Source organism: Ciconia boyciana, chromosome 14 (genome assembly GCF_034638445.1).
Source record: "Ciconia boyciana chromosome 14, ASM3463844v1, whole genome shotgun sequence".
Lineage (NCBI taxonomy): Eukaryota > Metazoa > Chordata > Aves > Ciconiiformes > Ciconiidae > Ciconia > Ciconia boyciana.
The window spans coordinates 663071-684309 of record NC_132947.1 but is presented as its reverse complement, the minus strand read 5'-3'; the positions used below and the strand labels follow the sequence as shown (position 1 = coordinate 684309).

General features: G+C 66.3%; 1 protein-coding gene across 1 annotated transcript; it reads right to left on the bottom strand.

The window, feature by feature from the left end:
• Positions 1–3355: 3355 nt before the first annotated feature.
• On the bottom strand, positions 3356–20210 carry VSTM2L (V-set and transmembrane domain containing 2 like). The gene is made up of 4 exons (XM_072879259.1): positions 20102–20210; positions 9335–9504; positions 8056–8106; positions 3356–4645 (listed from the first exon to the last, which is right to left on the bottom strand). Exons 1-4 carry the CDS (start codon positions 20208–20210, stop codon positions 4334–4336), a joined length of 642 nt encoding a protein of 213 aa, XP_072735360.1. The 3' UTR covers positions 3356–4333.
• Positions 20211–21239: the final 1029 nt, after the last annotated feature.

The window sequence follows — 21239 nt, the reverse complement described above, 5'->3', positions numbered from 1 at the left end:
AGACCACAGCGGTCGGTAGGGTCTCCGAGGACGCCAGCCTGCCTGCGCCCGCGTCAAGGCACTCCACCACGCGCGAGGAGAGGCACGAGGCTCCAGGGCAGCACCGTCACATCAGAGCCCTTGCTCCCACCCCTGCCGATCCATGCACATCCCTCTCTGGTCAGGCCCATGCTAGCTCCCACTCCCGGGGTCTTAACGGCCCCAGTGGGGACGGTACAGCCACGGCTCCTGCGGACAGGGCTGGAAGCGAAGCCATCTCTGGTGGGTGCAGCATTTCGGGATGCAGACCCCCAGCGCGCGCACAGGCATGAGCTGCCGGCATGCGCGCCATGGTCAGAGGTCTCGTGACACCGCACTGGAGCCCAGACCAGCCTCCCCTTCCTCCCAACTGGGCCGGGCGAGGGAGGTGGGTGCCGTTTCTGAGCAGAATGGTACAGACAGCAGGAGGGCTGTGACAACAGGAGAGGAATTAGAAAAGTTCTCTTAATTACCGTCTTCCCATGTAATAGAGCTAGGGAGGGGGGTGGGAGGGGGCAACTGGAACCAGCTGCATCCATCACGAAGGGGGCCTTGGGCTGCTGCTCCAGCGTGGGCTTCCTGGTGACCCCGTAATGCAGCCGGCTGCTTTCGGGGCTGATGGAGCCCTCGCCGCCGAGCCAGGCGGCGGCACTGGCTGCGCAAAGCCGGGCTCCCGGGGAGATGCTGATGAGGCTCAGGGGCTGCTGCCGCGCTTCACCCCGTGGCTGATGGTGTTATCCCATGGGACACAGAGACAGCGGGTCACTGCCCCGGCACAGCGGGGACCAGGGTGCTCAGGTCCTTATGACAGTGAGGGCACGCTCCTGCCGTGCCCCGTGGGGACAGGGCAGGACCCACCACTCTGTCCCTCCTGCGACACTCCTTCCCAGCACAGAGATGCTGCGTCCACAGAGGCAAATGCACCCTCCCCTGCAGCCCCTTCTCTGGCTGGGCGTCACTTACCGGGCAGGGCAGTGCACTGCGGGCAGGGACGGCTGATGCCTGCTCCCACGGGCCACCCTCCTGCCTTGCCCGGTGAGCAGGTCGGTGCGTCGGTCACCGCACCGGTGCGTGTCCCGGTGCCCAGGAACCAGCCGCATCCCCCCAGCCGGGCCTCTGGCAGAACCGACTGCACCAAGACGATACATGCTGAGCCCCAGCGCCGGTTTCTCCCGGTGCTCTCCAGGCTTCTCGGCTCTCCGGATCTTTTCCCTTCGGCTGCCGTCCCCAGCCAGGGGTCCGGTGCGGGCAGTGGAGAGAGGCTGGCCTGTCTCAGTCGCACGGCCGCCTGTCACGGCTTTTCTCAGCTTCTTTATCACCCCTGCTTTATTACAGGCAGAGTAAATTGCTTTTGTCTGAAGCAGGATAATGGCCACAAGAGTGACTGCGTGGAAATGGCATTTTCATGAGGCTGGTTCCTCCCGAGCAGTGACTTGCATATTAAGCTCAGCCCATCTGCAAGCAAGCCCAGGGGCTTCTCTGCTGCCCTGCCCACACCCTCCTCCCCGGGCAGGCACCCGAGCAGCCCCCAAACCCACCAGGGCCCGGGACCGAGCCAGGGGCAGCACCCCAGGGTGCAGAAGGGGTGCCCAGCCCGTCAAGCACCCTCGCCATCGCGGAGGAGACCCGGCCGCCGCGGGCAGCTGCTCCCAGCTCCGCAGAGCTGGAGGGGCCGTGCGGGGGAACGGCCCTCGCCAGGCACAGTGAGCAGGGCTGCCAGCCGGCTCACCCCGCTCCGACCACCCTCCCCGGGGACGGGGAGCCGAGAAACCCGCGTCCGGCCACCTCCTCTGTGCGCAAACCCGGCCAGGAACACGGGGAGACCCCGCAGCCGGGGTCAGGGGCACGGCCCCACGCGCAGCCCCCGGGGTCGGGCGCTGCCACAGGGCTGCACGCAGATCCAGTGGGGCCCTCTGCTCCGACTCCCGCTGCCAAGATTTCATATAAACTCAGCAAAATTAATCTCTTCTAATAAAACCTGCTATTTTTAAAGCTCGCCTCTAGGTTTTGCAAATTATTACACCACACAGCAATTTGTTTACTCTTCATTTGAGGTTATTTGCAGCCTTTTGCCCTCCCCAAAGCAGCTTCGGCTCTTCATTTTCCTCCTCTGTAGGCTGTTTTTTACTGCACCAGTGGCCAACGCTTCTCCCCCCCCCCCCACCCCCGTGATACACGGTCCCCTGACACGGAGCATCCGAGTGCAGCACAAGCCCCTACAGCTCCGCCGGGGAAAGCAACGGCGTAGCAGCTGGTATTGCTTGTGGCAAAGCAGAATTTCCAACAACAGCCCCCTTGCCCTGCAGCTGTTTAATATTTTTCCCCTGATAAAGTACACAGCATGTTTACAGGCTCCTGTGCCGTTTGCTCCCGAGACCACGGCTCTGCAGGTGAGACCCACAGCAGGCAGCAAAGGAGAGCGTGGCCCTTGCCACGTCCCACGGTCACCAGCCGCACCGTGCCCTTCCTCTGCTGCCGGCGCCAGCTGACACCAGGCCGGCGGCTTTTGCTTTTGTTACTCTAACGCATGACAAATCGCTTCATATCAGCAAAGTGAGAGGTGAGTGCCACAGAGCTCCGGCAATTAATAAGCTGCAAAGCAGCCGGGTGACTCCCGGCAGCAGGGGCCAACCCAGGCGCTGCCGATGCTGGGAGCTCCTCTCCTGCAGGTGGGGCAGAGCCCAGCCCCAGGGGCAGCCAGCACCCCCACATCAGGGACCCCAGCCTCCTGCCCAGCTGGAGACAAGGCCTTTGCTCCAGGAGCCCAGGCACAGGTCAGGACTGGCACCCAGCAGCACAAAGAGGGGCCAGAGCCCCAGCAGCCCACCCAGCCTCCCCATTGCACCCAGCACCCCATGACCACGGCACAGAGCAGCCCCCACTCACCTGGGACTGGGCCATACCATGCACCCACAGGGCAGCATCACCCAGCTCCCCAGCAGAGCAGAGAACTCCCACCCAGCTCCCCAGCTGCAGCCTTTAAATGCTCTGAGCCCTCAGCTGCGGGTGACACCACCCATCCCCATCCCCATCCCCATCCCCATCCCCATGCCCATCCCCATCCCCATCCCCATGCCCATGCCCACCCGGGCCCAGCCCAGCACCCAGCAGCACCCAGGGGCAGCCCCAGCTGTGCCCCTTTTTAGCCAAGACGGTGCCAAAGCCACGTCCCCTTGCCATGCCAGGGACAGAGACCGCAGACCCGCAGAGGCTTTGTTTAAAGAGCTTTATTAGCTGCAGCAGGTCTGGTGGCGGCAGGTGTGGCGGCGTGGGCGAGCAGCGGCAGGGGAGCAGCGCCTGGCACCCAGACAGGGAGACCCGGGACCCCCCTCTCCCTCCCCGCGGCCCCATCCCCAGCGGCGGTGTTTACCCGTGGGGGCACCAGGGACGGGCTCTGCCATTTGCACGGCGACACAGGAGGCTGGGAGCCGGACCCTGCCCGGGGCATGGTGCAGGAGGAAGGGGAGCTCGGCCGGGAGCGGGGGGCCGAGAGCCGTGCCGGCACGGGCAGCGGAGATGGAGCGAGGGCAGCCGGGGCTGATGGCCGAGCCCCCCTTCCTCCATGAAATGCAAAGGGACGGGAGGAGCAATGGGTGAAAGCGCCCCAGCTCCGACGGCACGGCTCCCCGGGCACACACGGACCGCGGGCAGCTGCCTGGCTGGGCGATGCGTGGCACAGCCCGCAGTGCCACAGCTGTGCTGGGGAGCGTGCCGTGCCGTGCCGTGCCGTCCTTCCTCCGCTGAGCTCAGGCCTTGACGTGCTGGGGCGGCTTTGGGGCAGGCAGGGGCAGGGACAGGCGATATACGCGGTCTATAAGATGGATGCTGGAACTTATATACGCGCTGCGGGGCTGGAACAGAGCAACTAAACTGGGCCTCCTACGGGAACGGACGGTTGGTTCTGCAAAGCACAAGGGGGGGCAGGGTGGGTCCCGCGGGCAGGGGGGGCCTCCACCGGGCACGCAAAGCTGGGGCGCAACGCGGCCCGTGGCGCTGCGGATGGCAGCGAGCGGCGGGGTGCCCGCCCACACGGGGCCAGCGGGGATGGGGACCACCACGTGTGGGCGTACGCCCCGGGCACGCTCCCAGCGATGCCCCCCCCGGCGCGGACTCGGTCCTGCTCCCACAGCGAGCCCTGGCACCGCTGCGCCACAGGGCTGGGGAAGACACCGAGCCGGCAGTGGCCAGTGGGAGGAGGGGGCGGTGGGTGAGACAGGGCGGCGGGGCCAGTCTCTGGCGGGGGGTGCGGGACCCTCGCCGGCTCCGCTGAGTCCGGGGCGGCGGGGGGCTCCGGCATCCCCCCGGCACCGCCCACCTACAGCACGCAGGAGGCGTCCGCCGAGCGCTTCTTCAGCTCCTTCCCGGCTTTGTGGTGGTGGTGGTGGTGGTGCGCGTGGGCCGAGCCTGGCGCGGCGGGGTCCGGCAGCGGGGCGCCCCGCAGCTGGGTGTCCTGGGGGTGCCCCGTGCCCCCCGCCGCCTCCACCCGCAGGTACGCCTTCACCTTGTGGTGCCGTGCCTTGCCATCGCTGGAGTCGATCACCCGGCACTCGTACGTCCCCTCGTCTGCCGGCTTCACCCGTGACAGCCGCAGCTTGTGGGAGATGTTGCTGCCGACCACCTTCACCACCTGCAGTGGAGCAGATGGGGGGGGTCAGGCGGCCCCCGGGACCCCCACAGCCCCAGACACCGGGGTCACTGCCACCCCCGAACGCGTGCCACCCCGCCGCGCCCCGGCCGCGTGCTGGGGAGGACGTGGCGAAGGAGGGCAAAGCCAGGCAGTCGGCACAGGCGGCCCCTGGCCCCAGCCCCGGACCGCGGGATGATGGAGTCCCTGGCATGCGCCCGGCCGTGCGGGGCTCAGAGATCGATGCGGAACCACGCCGGCTAATTAGCTTTTCTACCAAATTGATTCGCTCTCAGTATTTATCACCCAATGAAATTTAAGACTTACTCAGTAGCCAGAGCTGCGGCTGCTGTTGGGCTGGGTCAATAAATCAGATTTATAACCCGCCCCGAGGCCCCTGGCTCTGTTCCCTATAATCACACTGGATGGCAAAGGCCATTTTTCTACTTGCCGCTGCATTTGTTAGCTGAAGATTTTATGGTGTTTAGAAATGGGGCTGGGAGCCGCAACCAAAGAGCCGCAAACTCCTGGCCCAAAAGGCAAAGGAGACAGCACCAAAATGCGGGCGGCAGCGCGGGGATGGGGGCCCCGTCACCGGCCCCTCCGATGGGCAGAGCTGCCGCAGCCACCAGTGCCTGCACACGTGAGCACATGCAAACACATGTGAGCACACGTGAGCACACGCGAGCACACGTGAGCAGCTCTGTCCAGCCGCCCTGTACACCGCGAGCTGCTGAGAGGCGGCCGGTGCTGCACATCATGGCCGGGGCCGCCCCAAAGGGGGGCTCCGGGGCTGCTCAGAGCCCACACGCAGCCCCGAGCACCAATCCTGCAGCGCTGGGGATGGGGGTCCGGGGGGCTGGTCGCGTGGAGGGGCTGTTTCTCCAAGGACAGGGCAAGGCAGGCTCCGAGCTGCGCCCGAGACGGGACGGGGGCAGGCGGGGGCTGCGCACGGGGGCTGCGGGGCAGGGGGGAGGCGAGCAGCCAGGCCCCGGTACGAGCGTGCCTGGGCGCCGAGGCCGTCATGGGAAAGGACCTTCAAAAAAACCCCTTTGTGTCAGAAGAGCAAGGAGCCACTTACCGAAATTAATGGCTGGGAAATTGAGAACTAATAAAAGAAACCCCCAATTTGCTGGTGCTGCCGGCGGCCGTGGAGCTGCTGCCCAGGAGGTCGTGAGCCTCAGCCCACAGCTCGGTTATGAGTGGAAGGGCTGATTTTATGACCGGTCATGACAGTCACAGCTTCGCAGGCTCGGGCAGGGCCGTGCCAGCCTGCACTGCCCCGTGGGAACAGGGGGAGAGACCCCGGCACAGGTCGGGACGGACAGACGGCTGCAGCGGTGCCCAGCCCCAGCTCGGCACTGCAACGCGCTGCTGCTCGGCGGCAAAACAGCGGGTTTAAAGAATTCGAGGGGGAAAAATAAATGCAGACCCATCGTATGTGCTGCTTCACGGTAAAGGGCGGGAGTGGTTTCCCTCTCTGCATCTCCGCGAAGCGCAGTGGCTCCGGGCAGCGTCGGTGCCAGCGCCTGCAGCACCAAGTGTGTTTTGGCGGATAAAAAATGGCCAAGGGGTGCCTGACGCGGTGGTTTCTGTGTATGATTTACATCGTCTCGCATTGTTTGACGCTGCCGTTTGTTCTCAGTCAATTGCCGCCGTGGCTGTAACGCACATTTTATCAGAACCGCTCGTGGTGGTGTATCGCCCGTGTTCATTTATCTCCTCCATTCTGTAAACACTTAATAATCAAGGACATTTAAAATAACAAAAAAAAAACCAACCCTCAAGCCTCTCCCTGCTGGCTTGATCTGGAGGAGACAGCAGAAGCATCGCACCCCGAGCGCTTCAAAATAAATCCTGGTTCCACACGCACCTACATCGATTACATTCCGGCGTGCAATTAACTGCCTAATTATGCTGAAAAATGCGATGGCCGAGCCGAGCGGGAGTGCTGGCCCCGGGATGGCTCCGCAGCCCTGGCACCTGCCCCGGCCCCTCCTGCCACCCCAGCCGGGCTCCGTGCGGCTGCGCCGGCCGTGCCGCGGGACCTGCCTTCCCTTGGCTCTAACACAGCACCAGCTCCCGGCCGCGCGTCGCTGCCCGGCACAGGATTCGGCCCCCGGTCCCCAGCTGCAAACTGCCCGCAGCCCCCGGTTGGCATCAGGCACCGGGACCCCGACATCCTGACCGGGGGGAGCAAAGCGCTGTGCCCTGGGAGCAGGGCTGGGGTGGCACAGGGGGTCCAGCGGCGCTCCCGAGCCATGCAAGCCGTGTTTTGCGAAGCTTGCTGCCGGCTCCTGCTGCCCGTGCCGGGCAGGAGCGAAGCCAGGGGCTGGCAGCGCCCGGGCTCTGGCTGCTGTGGCAGCAGTCCCGGTGCTTCGCTGCTCACGGGGCGGTGAGGCACAGCACCCCGGCGAGAGACGGGTCCCCAAGGCACCTGCCAGGGTTTGGACGTGGATTGTCGGCACATGGCAGTGCCCATCACCGGAGCGGTGACAAACTGGGCTGGAACCTCAGGGAGCCACGACACAAATAGATCAAAGGGGATACGGTCCCCGTGGGGGATCCTTTACCAGCAAGAGAAGCTACGCACGCTGATCCCCACAGATGGGAGGTGAGCGGTGACGGCCTCCATCGTGAAGCTTTTTGGCATTTCACCTGCCGCGGCACTCTGTCATTTCCCGGGGATCAGAGCTGGGCAGAGGGGCTGATCCTGGGCACGGGGGATCCTCGGCCCCGAGGAGCCCTGGGTGCATGGCGAGCCCCGTCCCCCCTTGCTCACTCGGCGAGGGGAAAATGGAGGAGCGAGAAGAGGCTGCCAGGGCAGGGGCGACGGTGGGAAGCGCTTTCCAATATTGATCCCTTTCTGCAGCACCCCCAAACACGGAGCCCCCCTAGGCGGGGAGGGCCGGCGGTGGGAGGGGGGCACGCGCCTGTCAGCGGGAGGCCAAGAGCATTTATTTTATTTAACCGATTAGTGTCTCCTCATTCTGTTCACATGAGCCTAAATGGCTTTGGGATGCTAATCCGGTGAGTAAATTAGATTATTTTCTCTTTAGCGTAAACGGGTCCCTCAGATGCCGACAGGAGCCGGACAGGGCTCGTGGTCCAGACTGCGACCCTCAGCGCCGGGGGGAACAGGGGAGCTGCCCCTCACCCTGGCTGCTCCCTGCGCTGGGGGGCGAATCCAGCCCACCCACCCCGGCATTGCCAGCCTGCGGCACGGCAGCGCCGGCGGGACCAGTGCACCCTCCCGGGACACCTCGTCCAGGGCACCTGGCCTGGCAGAGACACAAACCCAGGAGACCCTCCCGCCCCCCGAGCTCTGTGCAACGCTGAGCGCCGGCATCGCAGGGAAACGTTCCAGCCGAGCCTCGACCAGCGCCCCTGCAAGAACCGTTAGCCAAACTCACGCTTATTTTTGTCGCGTCCTTCCCAGGCTCCTCCTGCGGCGATGCTTTCAGCTGTGGGAAAAGCAGGATGGGGAGAGAGACCAGAGAGGGAAGAGAACCCGTCAGCTCAGCTGGGAGGAGGCAGGAGCCCACCGGACCCCTGCCCGCCCCTGGGATGGCTGCTCCAAGTGGGATGGCTGCCCTGAGCGAGGAGGAGGAGGAGGAGGGAGGAGGGAGGAGGGGGCTGCTCAGCCCCAGCAAACCCGGGCACCCAGGGCAGCCGGGAGCCGCGCGGGGCAGCCGGGAAGGGGAGGGAATGGCAGCACCAGAGCACCGGGGAGGATGGGGTGCTCGCCCGCGGGTCCCCACCACAGCTCGGCTCTGTCAGTGGGTGCTTGCTGTGACCTGGGGATGGAGACCTGCCTCCCGCAGCACCGCCACTGCGGCAGAGATCCTGGCCCCAGCCCCAGCCCCTTCACGGCCAGCACCTGCCCCCATTACCATCAACGTTCCCGAATCGGGTAGAGAGCCGGGCGGCACCCTGGGTCCCCTTCGGCAGCCACCAGCAGCACCGGGGCCCCGGCATCCAGGATCCCCGCTGCGCCACGCAGCCCGCTCCCGTGCCCGCTCCCCACGCCGCGGTCCCCACCACCCCTGGCCCCTGCAGCCCCCGCAGCCCCCTTGGCCCCAGCAGTGCTCCCAAGCGGCAGCGCTTCCCCGATGCTTCTCTCAATTTATGGTAATACCAGTAGCAGCTCTGCCAAAGACACAATAATAAAGGCTCATTAAAATACCTAAAGCTGCCTTCCCATTATTTGGCCCTTATCTCTGTGTGAACAGAAAGAGAAATAAAGAGACAGCTGTTTGCCGAGACCGATACACATGGAAATGGGGAAAACAAGGGAGGGCCGGGGGTGGAGGATGTGGGGACGGATGCAAGGGGACGACTTCGTGATGAGATGGGAGAAGGCACGAGCACAAAGACAAAGCCTTTGCCGGGATCAGTCCCAGGGGACGGGCCACATGGCCCCTCGGCTAATTGCGAAGGGCGGCCAGGACAGCCTGGCCTCACCAGCCCCACACCGCGGGGCGGCCTCGGCGCAGCAGGACGCCACGCACCCCACGTGCGATCCTGCGCCGTGGGACCCCCAGGCTCATCCCTGCCCATGAGCACGGAGCGGAGTGGGGCAAGACCCTGCCGTCTGCAGGTTGGGCCAGCGCTGGGGACGCTGCTGCGGGATGGGGTCCCCCCCTGAGCCCCAACAGCCGCTGCAAGCGAACCCCGAACGAGGGGCGTTACCTGGTTGGAAGCCCACTTCTGTTTGTCCGTCCAGTCCTTGTGGTTGCGGACGTACCACCACTGTATCTCAAGGGAGTAGGAGGGGGAACCGCTGCCTCGGAAGGAGCACGCCATCTCCACGTCCTCGCCCGCCTGGGCCGTCATGTCATGGGGGGTCTCCGTGAAGAGGGCTGCAGGAGACAGAGCGAGGGCTGCGGGCGCCTGCAGGGACGTGCCACCACCCCGGCGAGGACGATGCTGCCAGCCACGCAAGCAGGGTCACCAGGAGCGCCCGGACCCTTCCCCGGCCAAACAGACCTGGCATCCTCGGTGGAGGGGACAGGTCCCTGCCACGCAGGTGGACCCCTCCCATCCTGGCTGTCCCCCCACCATCCCCAGCCCGGCAGAGCCGCCCGGCCCCCCGGCACTTTGCAAAGAGCAACCGGAGGAAAGGCAGGGAGCAGGAGCCTTTGGCCCTCCGCTCTCACGCCACGTCCCGGGACCCCCCGCCCCAGAGTGGGCATGGGACCCCCACGCGCCTCCAAGATGTAATAAATAAATAAAGCATGATCGCATCTCCGCTTAGAGGAGAGCATAAATGAAAAACAAATCCGTGTTTAATGCGGCCCCCAAACAGTCTCCCACATGCCATATGGTTTGCTTTCCTCACTCAAAACAAATATTGTTCGGAGATGTAATTAGAATTCTTTTCATCTCCTCTGGAGAGATTATTGTTCCTCTGTAAAGACGGCCCCAGCGTGCAGGTCACCAGCAAATGTTATTGTCACAATCTGCGGTGGCTTCTCCCCAGCATGGCACGGGGACGGGGGGCTAAGCCCCCCATGCTGGCACGGCTGGGCCTGGGGCTGCCAGCCTCCCCACGCTCCCCTGACGCTCTTTTGGCCACGGAGGCGGGCAGGGGCTGCGGGCAGGGGCTGCGGGCAGGGCAGGGGCTGCGGGGCGTGAGGGCCACCTGCCCTGTCCCCACCGCCCAAGGAGCATTGCTTTGGGGCTGGTGGCAGCACTGGGATGAACCTGGTCCAGCTGGAATCTGCTCCAGCGTGGGCCAGCCAGCCCTGCCCGTCCCTGCCCGTCCCTGCCCAGCCCGGGGGGGTCTCAGAGGCCGGATCAGGGTCCCGCTGTACCCGCGCTGGGTGCCCTGTGCCCTCCTGTCTTCACTGGCCACTTCATGCTGCCGGCGCTGCCGACTCAAAGCTGCCACGCGGGTCCCTCCGGTGCCACCGGAGCCCCCCGGGACACGCGTCCCTTCGGGAGCAGCGTGCAGCTCCCCGGGGCTTGTCACGGAGCCCTGATCCCTTCTGAAAACGAGTGATTACCAGCCCAGATGGAAAAGTTAATACCTTTAATATCTCCCTGTCCCTCCGGACGCATGGAAATCCTATATACTTATCGCTTTCCTTTAATCCATTTTAGCAGGGGAACTGAGGGAAATACCCAGCACAAGGGCTTTAACAAGCCCTGCTCTCTCGGTGGGGTTCCCGGCACAGCTCCTGCACCTCTGCTCACCTGGGACCCCGGGCTGGGGAAGAGCTCTGGCGGTTGAAGGCTGCGGGAAGAGCAGGGGGGCCCAGTGCTGCCCAGCGCCGGCTGCTCTGCGGCACGTGGCAAAGGGCTCATCCGTGCTCCTGCCGCGGTGGTGCCAGGGCCATCATATCCAGCCATCAGCCAACGCTCGCCCACCCATTCCCCAGCCGTGGCCCAGGATCGGGCTTTCGCTCTGCAGGATTCCTGATGGCAGGAGTGATGGCCAAAGCCAGAGGGTCCCGGCAGACCCCGCACCAGCACCCCGGGACCCTGCGGTCCTGGCTGGGCGTGCGGAGCAGAGGCGGGGGCGACGGCCTGAGGGCTCCGGCCATGTCCAAATTACTCCGAACACAATTAAAATCCACTCCCACAGACGGGAATTTGGCAGATGAGTGGAGAAAAGGCTTGATTGAATCAAGCGCCTTCTTTCTTTCAGATTTTAATTGGGAAGCGTATGTATTAATTAACCCCAGGGCTCAACCACCTCAAAGTGCAGCCAAAGAAGAGCAGGTCCCGCTGGGGACCTGCCGGCCCCGCAGTGTCCGGCCGCCCCACGAGGCAGCCCCTGCCCTGGGAGCCCCCTCCCATGGACTCTGTGGGGACCACAGACCCCACTGCACCCCCCCACATCCCTCCCCATACATCCCAGCCCTTCATCCCCTCCTCTGCCTCACTGCCCTCCCCCTCCAACCCAGCGTCCCACCCCCGGTCCCCGGGCGGGGAGGGGGCTCCAGGACCCCAGTGCCAGGGGACGCCCATGCAGCTCGTGTCCGCGGGGTGCTGGGCTGTGCTGGCCCCCCCGGCCCCACCGGTCACCCCGGGACACCCCAGCCAAGGGGCAGCCGGGCCACCGCCAGCGCAGTCCCCAGCCCCAGAATTGTGGCAGGACAGTCCCGCAGGGCACTACAAGAGCGGGACGTGGTGGAGGGCCCGGGAGAGGTGCTGGGAGAGTGGGCTCAGGCCAGGACATCCCGTCCCCCGGCTCCTGGGGGATTTCCACTTCCCGAGTACGGATGAGTGTCGGGTGAGCAAGACCGAGCGAGCGGGGCAGCCGGGGGCTGGAAGCACACAGGTCACCTCCTCGCTGCTTTTCGGCTGGGAAAGATCATTTGATGTGTTACAGGGAAAAACGATAAAGGCTCCTAATAACTGCAGGTCACCGCGTCCTGGGCAGAGCACCAAGAGCCTGGGAGGGGGGTGGCAGACAGGGACAGACGTGTCTGCGAAGGAGAAAGCGGCATGGCAGAGCGGATGTGAGATGAGAGACAGACGGGCGGACAGAGAAACTCCGGGTGACGGGTCAGTAGAGAAAGCAGGTTCATCTCTCCTGCCCCTGCCGAAAAATGAGTAGGGTCTGATGGAGGGGGGACGGCAGCTCCCAAGGGGCAATGAAGCCCTTGTGCCGCAAGAGCCGCCCAGGAGAGCCAGGGCCGAGCTGTCGCGGAAGGAGTGCCTTGGTGAGGCGAGGAGGAGGCAGAGGCATCTTGGGGCTCGGTGTTTCAGGAACAAGTGACCAGTGTCACCAGTTCGCTCCTTTGCTGGGAGCAGACGCCTCTCGGTGGCTCTGGTCCACGCTCACCTGCACAGCCTTTGCACAGGACGGTACGTGGCTGCTGTCGGGTGGCCGTGGAGCCAGGGCCCACCTGGGAAGCCAAGAGCTCAGATGTTTGCAGAGCGGCTGAACTCCAGCAGCAGCGTTTAACTGTGCTTTTGCAGGGCGTGCTAAAAATCACCCTTGTGCTGAGCTGACACGCAGCTCCGTGGGCAGCTCAGCCACGGCTCAGCCCCGCGCAGGCTGCGGCCGGAGCCCCGGCACAGCCACGTCTGCCGGGCACCCTCCCACCCACACGCCGGTCCACGCCCGGGCGCCTGAGCGGCAGCCGGCCGGACCCCCGCACCCCGAGCGGCGGCAGAGGCCAAAGCAAAGGGCAGGAGCGTCAGACCTGCCGCTGCTGGCAAAGGTAAAATAAAGAATTGCTCGAACGAGGGCCGCTCCGGCCCTGCCTCCGCTCGCGCAGCGCAACGGCAGCTGGCGCCGGCGCTTCGGAACGGCCTCTGGAAGCGATGGGCAGCTTGGGGACCCGCTGGAGGCCAGCGGGAAGGGGGCTGCGGCGGCGGGGCAGAAGGGCGGTGGGCGTCCGCAGAGACCCCCTGCCCGCTGCCCCCGCGGGGCTGCTGGGAGGGGACACCCTTGGGGAGGGACAGAGGGGCTGGTCCCCATCCCTCCCACGGCACCACACGCCCTCCCCGACGGATGCCGTGGACCCCGGCCGCCCGGGCAGAGGTGTCGCGGTGGGGACGGGCCTCGCTGCACCCCCCAGCCCCGGCCCTGCCCTTCCGCGGGGACCCGGGCAGAGGAGATCCGGGCCCCCCTCGGGCAGCCCCCGGCCACGAGCGGCCCCATGGCCGGGCACGGGCCCTGCGCCAGGGCGGCCAAGCTGCCCAGACCCCGCTTCCACCGACACCGCAGGCAGGGACAGGGGACGGCCGAGCTGCCAGCGCCGACCAGCGCCCCGGCCCCCTGCCCACCCCGGCCCCCCGTCGCCCAGCACCATCCCTCTCCCCGCTGCTGACATTGGTGCCGCGTCCTCCCCGCAGAAGGGAGGGGGCCGGTGACGGGCTGGCTGCTCCGCGTGCTTTATGGCCTGCTACCTGTCATAAACTGAGAAAATCAGGATCAATAAATCTTCCAGGAAACAAAAATCAGGGGAAATAAAATTAACTCAATGGGGAAACACAGATAAACGGAATTGAAAATGCCTGCTGGGACAGCTTGGTGCTCTCATAAACCGGAGATATACAGGCTGCCGCGCTCCCTCCCCACGGCGGGCAGGATTCATTACCGCGGCCCCCGCTCGGCACGGGCAGGAGGGCTGCCAGTAGCCAGCAGGGAAGGGGGGTCCCTGTCCCCCCCCCCGTGCCAGGGGCAAAGCCAGGTCGTGCATCGCCCCAGGCACCTGGAAATGTCCCGCTGGAGCCCTGTCCCGTCCCCCAGCACCCCCCGTCCCTGAGGCCACGCAGCCCCCAGGAGCCTGGCCAGGACCCTGCCCGCTGCCGCTGCCCGCGGCTTTGGGGGAGCCCCGCAAGGAGCCGTGCTGGCTTTCCCGGCCCCCCTCCCGCCGCAGCCCACACAAGGCACCGACCACCGGCTGCTGGGACGGCCACGGCTTAAACAGCGACGTGGGCACGCAGACCGGTTAATGTTTGTGTAAACGTGTATTGGAGGGTGATTAAATATGTATTGGACATTTGCAAATGCATGTTAATCACCTAGTTAGTGCTCGTGCTTGCTCTGTGAGTTATTCCCCCCACTGAACCATTTCAGCACTGGTCAATCAGACGCTTCTTTCTCTGCCTAACCGAGCAGGTACCCCTCGGCAGAGCCGCAGCCGGGCCGGAGGGGCAGCACGTGCCGGGTGGGCGGCAGTGACAGGGGCTGGCTCCGTCCTGCACCGGGCAGGGAGAGGGGCTGGGGGGGGCTGGGAAGCCCCCGGCCCCAGGGGAGCAGGAGGCCCGGGGCAGGCGGGTGCAGGACCGTGCCGCCGGAGCAGCCTCTGCCGCCCCTCGTCCCTCCCTCCAGCTGCCACTGTTATGCCGTGGGCTGCGATCAAGTGTGGCTTATTCTTGCCTTCACAAAGCTCCCAGTCATAATTCATGGTTTATTATGCTTCGGTGAGTCAAGACACTTGGAGGACTAATTGCCGGCGCAGCCTTGCACTCCCATCATCCGCTCCCTCGGTGGCCCGCGCCTCGGCAGCAGGAGAGTGCCATGAGACACGGCAGGAAGGGAACCGGCTCTGGACGTGGCCATGGCAGCCCTGGGTCCGCGCTGGGGTGAGGGGCACCCCAACCCCGGCCAAAGACGTGCCCCGGCAGCTCCGATGGAGCCTGGCCCCAAGCGGTGTCAGCAGCCGTGTCCTGCCAACCGCTCGGTCCCCCAGGCCGCGTCCAGGCGAGCTGGTCCCCACCAGCACCCGGACCTGCCAAGGGCACCGGCAGGTCGGTGCTGCCATCACCACCCGCTTGCCCTGGGGGCTGCACCGGTCTCACACCCGCTCCCCACCACCGGCAGCTCCCAGCACAGATCCCGCCAGGGCCCCCCCGCCATCACGGGCAAAATGAGAGGCAGGAGAAAGCAGCCGGCGCTGCCAGGAGAGCTGAGCCGCTCCCTCCCTGCCGGCTGTGGAGCGTGTGTGTGGAGATCCCACGGAGGGGACCCTGCAGAGCTGCTGAGACAGCCGTCACCTCCCCGTCCCCCGCTCCCTGCCGTCCCCACCCTCTCCAGCTCGGTGCCAGGGCTGCCGGCAGTGCTCAGCCCTCCCCGGGGACGGCTGCCGAGGGCCCGCTCCTGCTCCTGCCTGCCGTCGAGTCCACGCAAACCCTGCGCCGCGTCCCCAGCACGGGCCTGGCTCCCCAACCCGCTGGGTCTGTGCCGCCCCGCACGCTTGCACCGCTGCAGGAAAAGCAAATGCGTCTGACAGCAACTGCAGGCGACGCCTTCCCCTCCCCAGGTACCCACGTCCCCCCCGGCTGATGGAGAGGGAGGGTCTCGGCTGCAGAGGCGCCGATGCCCAGCAGCAAAGGCCCCTACGGCGCATCCCAGCACGCGCACCAGGCAGTAACCTGGGGAGGGACGGACCCTCCGCGGTGCCCCGGGGCCCCTCCACCCCTCGGCGGGGGCTGCCCATGCAGGAGTCACCCCGGGAGATCAGAAGGCACAGGAGGCATCCCCCTGGGCGGACCTGGAGCAGAAGCCCCGGTACTGCTCCAGCGCGCTGGCTGTGCCGGGCCCACGCTGTCCCCGCGGTGGGGACACGAGGGTTGCTGGCGTCCGCTATGCAGGTTGGGCTAAAGGCTCCCTGCTCTTCCCAGCTGCCCATTAACATCTGTGAATGACTCTCCTCCTGACAAGCCTGCGAGCAGGGATGCTGACCCCGGGTCATCAAAAACACATCACGAACACAAACCAATGCATAAACACAGCGGCGCAGCGGCTGGCATCACCGGCGAGAGCGGGGCAGGCAGCTCCGACTCCAGCAGCTGAGCTGGGGAAAGGGCTTCGGCAGCGAGCGGCAGGCAGGGACAGGACGAGGGCCAGGGCTGGAGCCCGGGATGGATCCGGCCACAGACCCGCTCAGGCAGCTCCCGGCTCTGCTGGCGGGTGCCGGCCTGGTGAGCATCCGGCCAGTGCTGAGCCGCTCGCAGCCTGGCCCCAGCACCGCGGGAACGCTGCTCTCCACCGGCAACCCTGCAGTTGCCCTTTCCAAGGGAAGCCCCAGGCTGGAGTGCCGTGAACGCCGGCCAGGGACGGGAGGGCTCCCGCCGGGGACGGGTGCGCCATTTCTCTGCCCCTCTTTACTGTCATATTAGCAGCAGAATTAGCTCAAATTTGCAGCATAAATTAAAAACAAAAAAAAAAATACAGCTAATTCGGTGATTGTGATCAGGCCAGAGCTCACCTTGCCAGGGAGCTGGAAGTAGCCTTGAAACCTGTGAGTATTTCTAACAGTGAACCATTACGGCCGGGCTGTCCCCCAGCTCCTGCCCTCCAGCAGCCTCCCCGCTGCCCAGGTTTTACCGCCACGGCAGAAGAGACGCCAGCGGTGAGAATCCTCCCCAGCCCGGCCCCGGCTACGAGGAGCCTTCTGCAGGCAAGGGGACTTGCTGCTCCCAGCCGGCTCCCGGGGAGTCGTAGTTCTCAGACAATTCCCCCCCCAGGGGAACGAGGAGGAGCAGTTATTTGATAGTATAAGTAGCAAAAACCTAAAATGGCCTGTTACGACGGCTCCCAGCGGGACCCTCGGCAGCGCTGTGCAGTCATCCTTCAGCCGCCACGCGCTTTGGTGCTGGTGTCTGCCAGGGGATGATTCCCAGCAGGCAGGAACCAGGATGAGGCAGACAGGAGCTCCGCTCCGCTGGAGATCAGCCCCCCCGATCTCACGCCCAGCACCCAAAACACGAGCGATTGGCACCGGCAGCTGCTGCAGAGAGAGCTGCCCATGCCATGCACGGTGCCGGCACCTGTCCTGCAGAGCAGTCAGCAGCCGGTGCTCACGGGCACAGTGCCCTCCTGCCCGGCTCTGCCTGCCCTGCGATCGGTGGGCTCGTCCCGGAGCAGCTCTGTGCGGAGCACGTGGTGCACGGCACCAAAGCATCCGGCATGGCCGAGCCCAGCCGACAGCCCTGGTGCCCGGCCGCATGCCGAGGGGGCAGCCAGGCAGGAGATAAACCCGCAGCCAGGGGAAACAGCCACGGAGAGGAGGAGCCCGGACACAGGTAGAGCCGTCGGCGGATGGGGCCGGGAAGGCCTGTCCGTCCCAAGGCGCACGAGTCCTTTTTGCACCATGAACCAAAATCCCAGAGCACCCGCGACAGGGAGAGCAGCCGACCAGCTGCCCGGCCCCCTCCGGGTCTCCGCTCCCCGCCCCGGCACCGCCGCACTGCCCACGGCTCCCGGACCGCGCGCAGCCGCACCGGCTGTTCGTTTGATTTGCTGCCTCGCTCACAGGGAACGTTATGATTAAAATTAGCTGTCACTGTCCTAACGTAATAATTCCCAGTGTCTGGCCCATCGTCTGTCAGCTTCTTCAAGGGAAAAGAAAGCACAGACATTTGATGAGGAGAGGTGTCAGAAGTAATTGCGTTGAATGACTGCACGAACAGCAGCAGGAAAAACACATCGGGTGGAGAATTCCCATCAGGAAGCATGAAAAAATCCGGCAGAATGCAAAGTGTTTATGAAAGTAATTGATAGAATAATCATCGGGGTGTGTGAGAAAGGAGAAGGGCAGCACCCCAGGGAGCCGGGGCACGGCTCCCTCCAGCCTTCAGCCCTTCAACAGCAGCTTTATTGACGGTGAGACACCAACGCTTGCAAGCGATGCAAGGAAGGAGCCAGGCTTCTCCTCGGGAACGCAAGCTGCTCACCGAGCGGCTCTCCCTGCCCTGCTCCGGGAGCCGGCAGGCTAGGAAACCGGCTGCAGCTTCCCAGCCAGCGCCGGTTTGAAAGCCGATGGCACCAGCCCAGCGTGCACAGGCTGTCTGCAACGGGGGGCATGAATAATTGAAGGCACCAGCCTGAGGAGCAGAGAGGAGGGGAGAGGCGAGCGGCAGCGCTGTGGGTAGGGGAGGGATGGCGAGGAGGGATCCTGCGGCTCGGGCGCTCTCCTGGGGGCAGCAGGGCAGACGGAGCCGATCCTCGCTCCATCCTCGCTCCATCCTTGCCCGAGACAGAGCCTTTGCCGTGGGGGCAGGGAAAGGACTTTCTTTGACTGAGACTTTTTCCCTCCCTGAGCAGCCCTGGCTGCCATGTGAGCGGAGGCACATTGCTCACGCCTGCAGGGAGGCAGGGTGGGGGAGCCGTCCTCGCCCCGAGAGGGGTTCACACCCCCAGCCGACGCCTGCGGAGCGCGCCCTGCTCCCGTTCAACTCCCTCGCTGCATCCGCTGCGGACAAGTTAAGGATAACAGCGAACGCGCGCCCGGGCTGTGCCAGACCCTCGCGGCGCAGCAGAGGCTCCTCCAGGCCGCCTGCACCGGGCAGAGATGGCGGCGAGCTCCGGACGCTGCCTGCTGCGGGCAGAACCTGGCAGGACCCGCTCACCCCACTGGCCACGACCGAGTCCATCCCACCGGCCCTGGCCCCCCTCCTGCTCCGCACCCCCGACCCGCTGGGCTCTTGCGGTGCGGAGGGAAGGCTGTACCAGCGAGTAATGAAATGATCAATCTCCAATCTGCTAAACAGCAATTTATACAGGTTTTCAGCACACACAGCTTTTATCAAATTGGTATTCACCTACTGAACACAAATGGCTTATTATACATGACCCACTTATTCACTGCTTTTCAGTACCGTTAATAAAGGTTTCTGTTATGATTAAGTGAGTTGCTGCAGAACTGCTCGTAGTAGCAAGCCGTAATGTGGCTCCGAAGTGCACTCGCCCTCCCAGAATATTTCTTCTCCTTGGCTCCCTGCTCCCTCACAGCGACCATTTCACTATTTATTTGCCTATTGCTGAATTTCTGAGGGGAGCAGCAGCGGCTAATGGAGGCTCTTTGCCCACATCTCCTTCCGGCACGCCAGGCCGGCAGGTCCGGAAACCCTCCTGCCTTTCTCCCCCCAACGCAAAGGCAGATCATCCCTTCCCCGTGCAGGCAGGGACCCACCGGCCCACGCACCGGCCCATGCACCGGCCCACGCACCGCATCGCTGCAGGACGCCGCGCCGGCACCGGCACGGCCCCGAGGCTTCCCGTGCCTGGAGGCTCCTCGGGGCAGAGAGCAGCTCCCCTCCGCACGCCGGCAGCTCCGGTGCCGCGGGAGGGGGACGGTGGCGATGCGGGCAGCGGGCACCCAGCACGCACCCGGCGGCCACTCCTCGGGCTCAGCTTTAAACCCGCCCGTGTCACCCCGCGGAGAGCGAGCGGGGTCGCGGGGCTCTCCTCCGAGGGGGCTCTGTCCCCTGTCCCCTGCTCGGCACCCATGAACCGCCCCCCCCCCCAGACAGACTTTTTCGCGGGGGGGGTGCAGAAGGAGGGTCCCCTTTCCCAGCCCCCGGCCGGGCTCGGCAGCACCGCGACCCGCCGACCCACCGACCCGCCGCGCACCGGAGCCGGCCGAGGAGCCGCGGCAGGCGGGGACGGGAGGCGGGAGAGGAGCCCCGCTGCCCCGGCTGGGAGAGCCGCTGCCAGCGGTGTGTGGCAGCGCGCAGCGATGCGCGGCGCCGTGCGCGGGGATGCACACTTGCGCGGGGACTCACACTTGCGCGGGGATGGGCGCACGCTCCCTTGCGCGGGGGTGTGCGCGGGGCCGCACCGTGCAGAGCCCCCCCGGGCTCGGCAGCCCGGCGGCGGAGCCAGAGGCCGCCCCCCGGGCCCCAGGGACGGGAGCGGCGGAGCCCAGCCCCGGCTCGCCCGGGCCGCCCCCTGCTCCCGGCTCCCCGGAGCCGCCGGCGCGACGGACCGCGCCGCGCCGCCGCGGGCACTAGGACCCCCGCCCCCGTCCCGCTGCCCGGGCAGGGGCCGCCCCGACCCGCCGCCAGCCCCGCGCGGCCGAGACGGCCGGGGACCGGCAGCGCCGCGGGGACCGGCGCCGCGGACACACACACACAGAGCCCCGGGAGCGCTCTGAGCGCAGCCGGCGCCGGCCCCGCCCCCCCCGCCCGGGGCCAGCCGCCGCCGGAGCCCCCGATCCCGCTCCGCCGCCCCGGCCGCCGCCCGCCGCCCGCCCCGCCGCCCGCGCTCACCGCTGCCCGCCGCCGGGGCGTCCCACGGGGGGTGCCGGGAGGCGGCGCCGAGCTGCAGGTAGAGCCCCAGGTAGTGGAAAATCCCCAGGGCCAGGGCCAGGCCGCCCATCTTGCCGCGGGCGCGTCTGTCCCGGGGGCGGCGGCGCCGCCGGGCCGAGCCCTGTCCCCGGGGCTGCGCCGCGGTCCCGGCGCCGCCGCGCTGCGGAGCTCTTCCCTCGCGCGGAGGGCGCCGCGCGCCGAGGCGGTGCCGCGGCTCGCCCGGAGCCTCCCCCGCCCGGCGGAGGGATCCCGGCCCCGCGCGCAGCCCCAAAGTTTTTCCCACGGTTCATTCTTAAACTGCGCGGGGCGGGGCCGCGCCCGCCGCGCCCACGCGAGGCCCCACGCGCCGCGCTGCCGCCACCCCCCGCGCCCACGCGAGGAAGGGCCCCGGCCCCGCCCGCCCCGGCCCCGCCAGCGGCGGCGGCTGCAGCACCCGGGACAGCGCCCGCCGCCGCGCCCGGCTCCGCCCGGCCCGGGGCCCCGCGGGGAGCGGGGCCGGCGAGCGGTGTCGGGGCGAGGGGGGGGGGGTCCGGTGCCGGGGGCGCGGTGCCCGGGGCGTCCGGTGCCCGGGGGTGCGGTGCCCGGAGCAGCCCCCGCCATCCCCCGTTTCGCGGCCCGGGCGGCGCAGGAAGCGAGGCCGGTGGATGCGCCCCGCCCGTCCCACCAGGGAGAAGAAATGATTTTAATAATTTTGATAAATAATGATAAAGGAGACGACGGGATAATGGGGGAGCAGCACTCGGGCTCCCGCGCCCTCGGCCGCTCCCTGCCGCAGCCCCCCCGCTGTCCGGACGAGCGAAACGGTGGCTCTGGGGTGGTTTGCTCTGGTGGTTTTTTAAACGTTAAGGGAAGACCAAGGGCGCAATCCCCCGCGTGTACCGGGGATCGCCGCCCCGGAGCGTGCGAGATTCATCTCAGACTGAAAAATCCGGAGCTTGGGGCGGTGGGGGCCCAAACCCCCCTCGGGGCCCGGCCGGGGCGTTGCTGGTTGCAGCAGGGCCAGGCAGGGAGCTCCCGAAATCAGCCCTTGGCGGCGGGAGAAAGGCTGTTCCCTACGACCACGCTGCCGGGCCGGGAACGGCACAGAAAACATTTAATA

Excerpts from the sequence above, each read along its gene's own strand:
- VSTM2L (XM_072879259.1), bottom strand. The coding sequence starts at position 20,210 with ATGGGCGGCCTGGCCCTGGCCCTGGGGATTTTCCACTACCTGGGGCTC. Across the intron at positions 9,505-20,101 it reads CGCCCCGGCGGCGGGCAGCG|CCCTCTTCACGGAGACCCCC; the intron begins GTGAGCGCGGGC and ends TGTCTCCTGCAG. Across the intron at positions 4,646-8,055 it reads AGGACGCGACAAAAATAAGC|GTGGTGAAGGTGGTCGGCAG; the intron begins GTGAGTTTGGCT and ends GCTCCACTGCAG.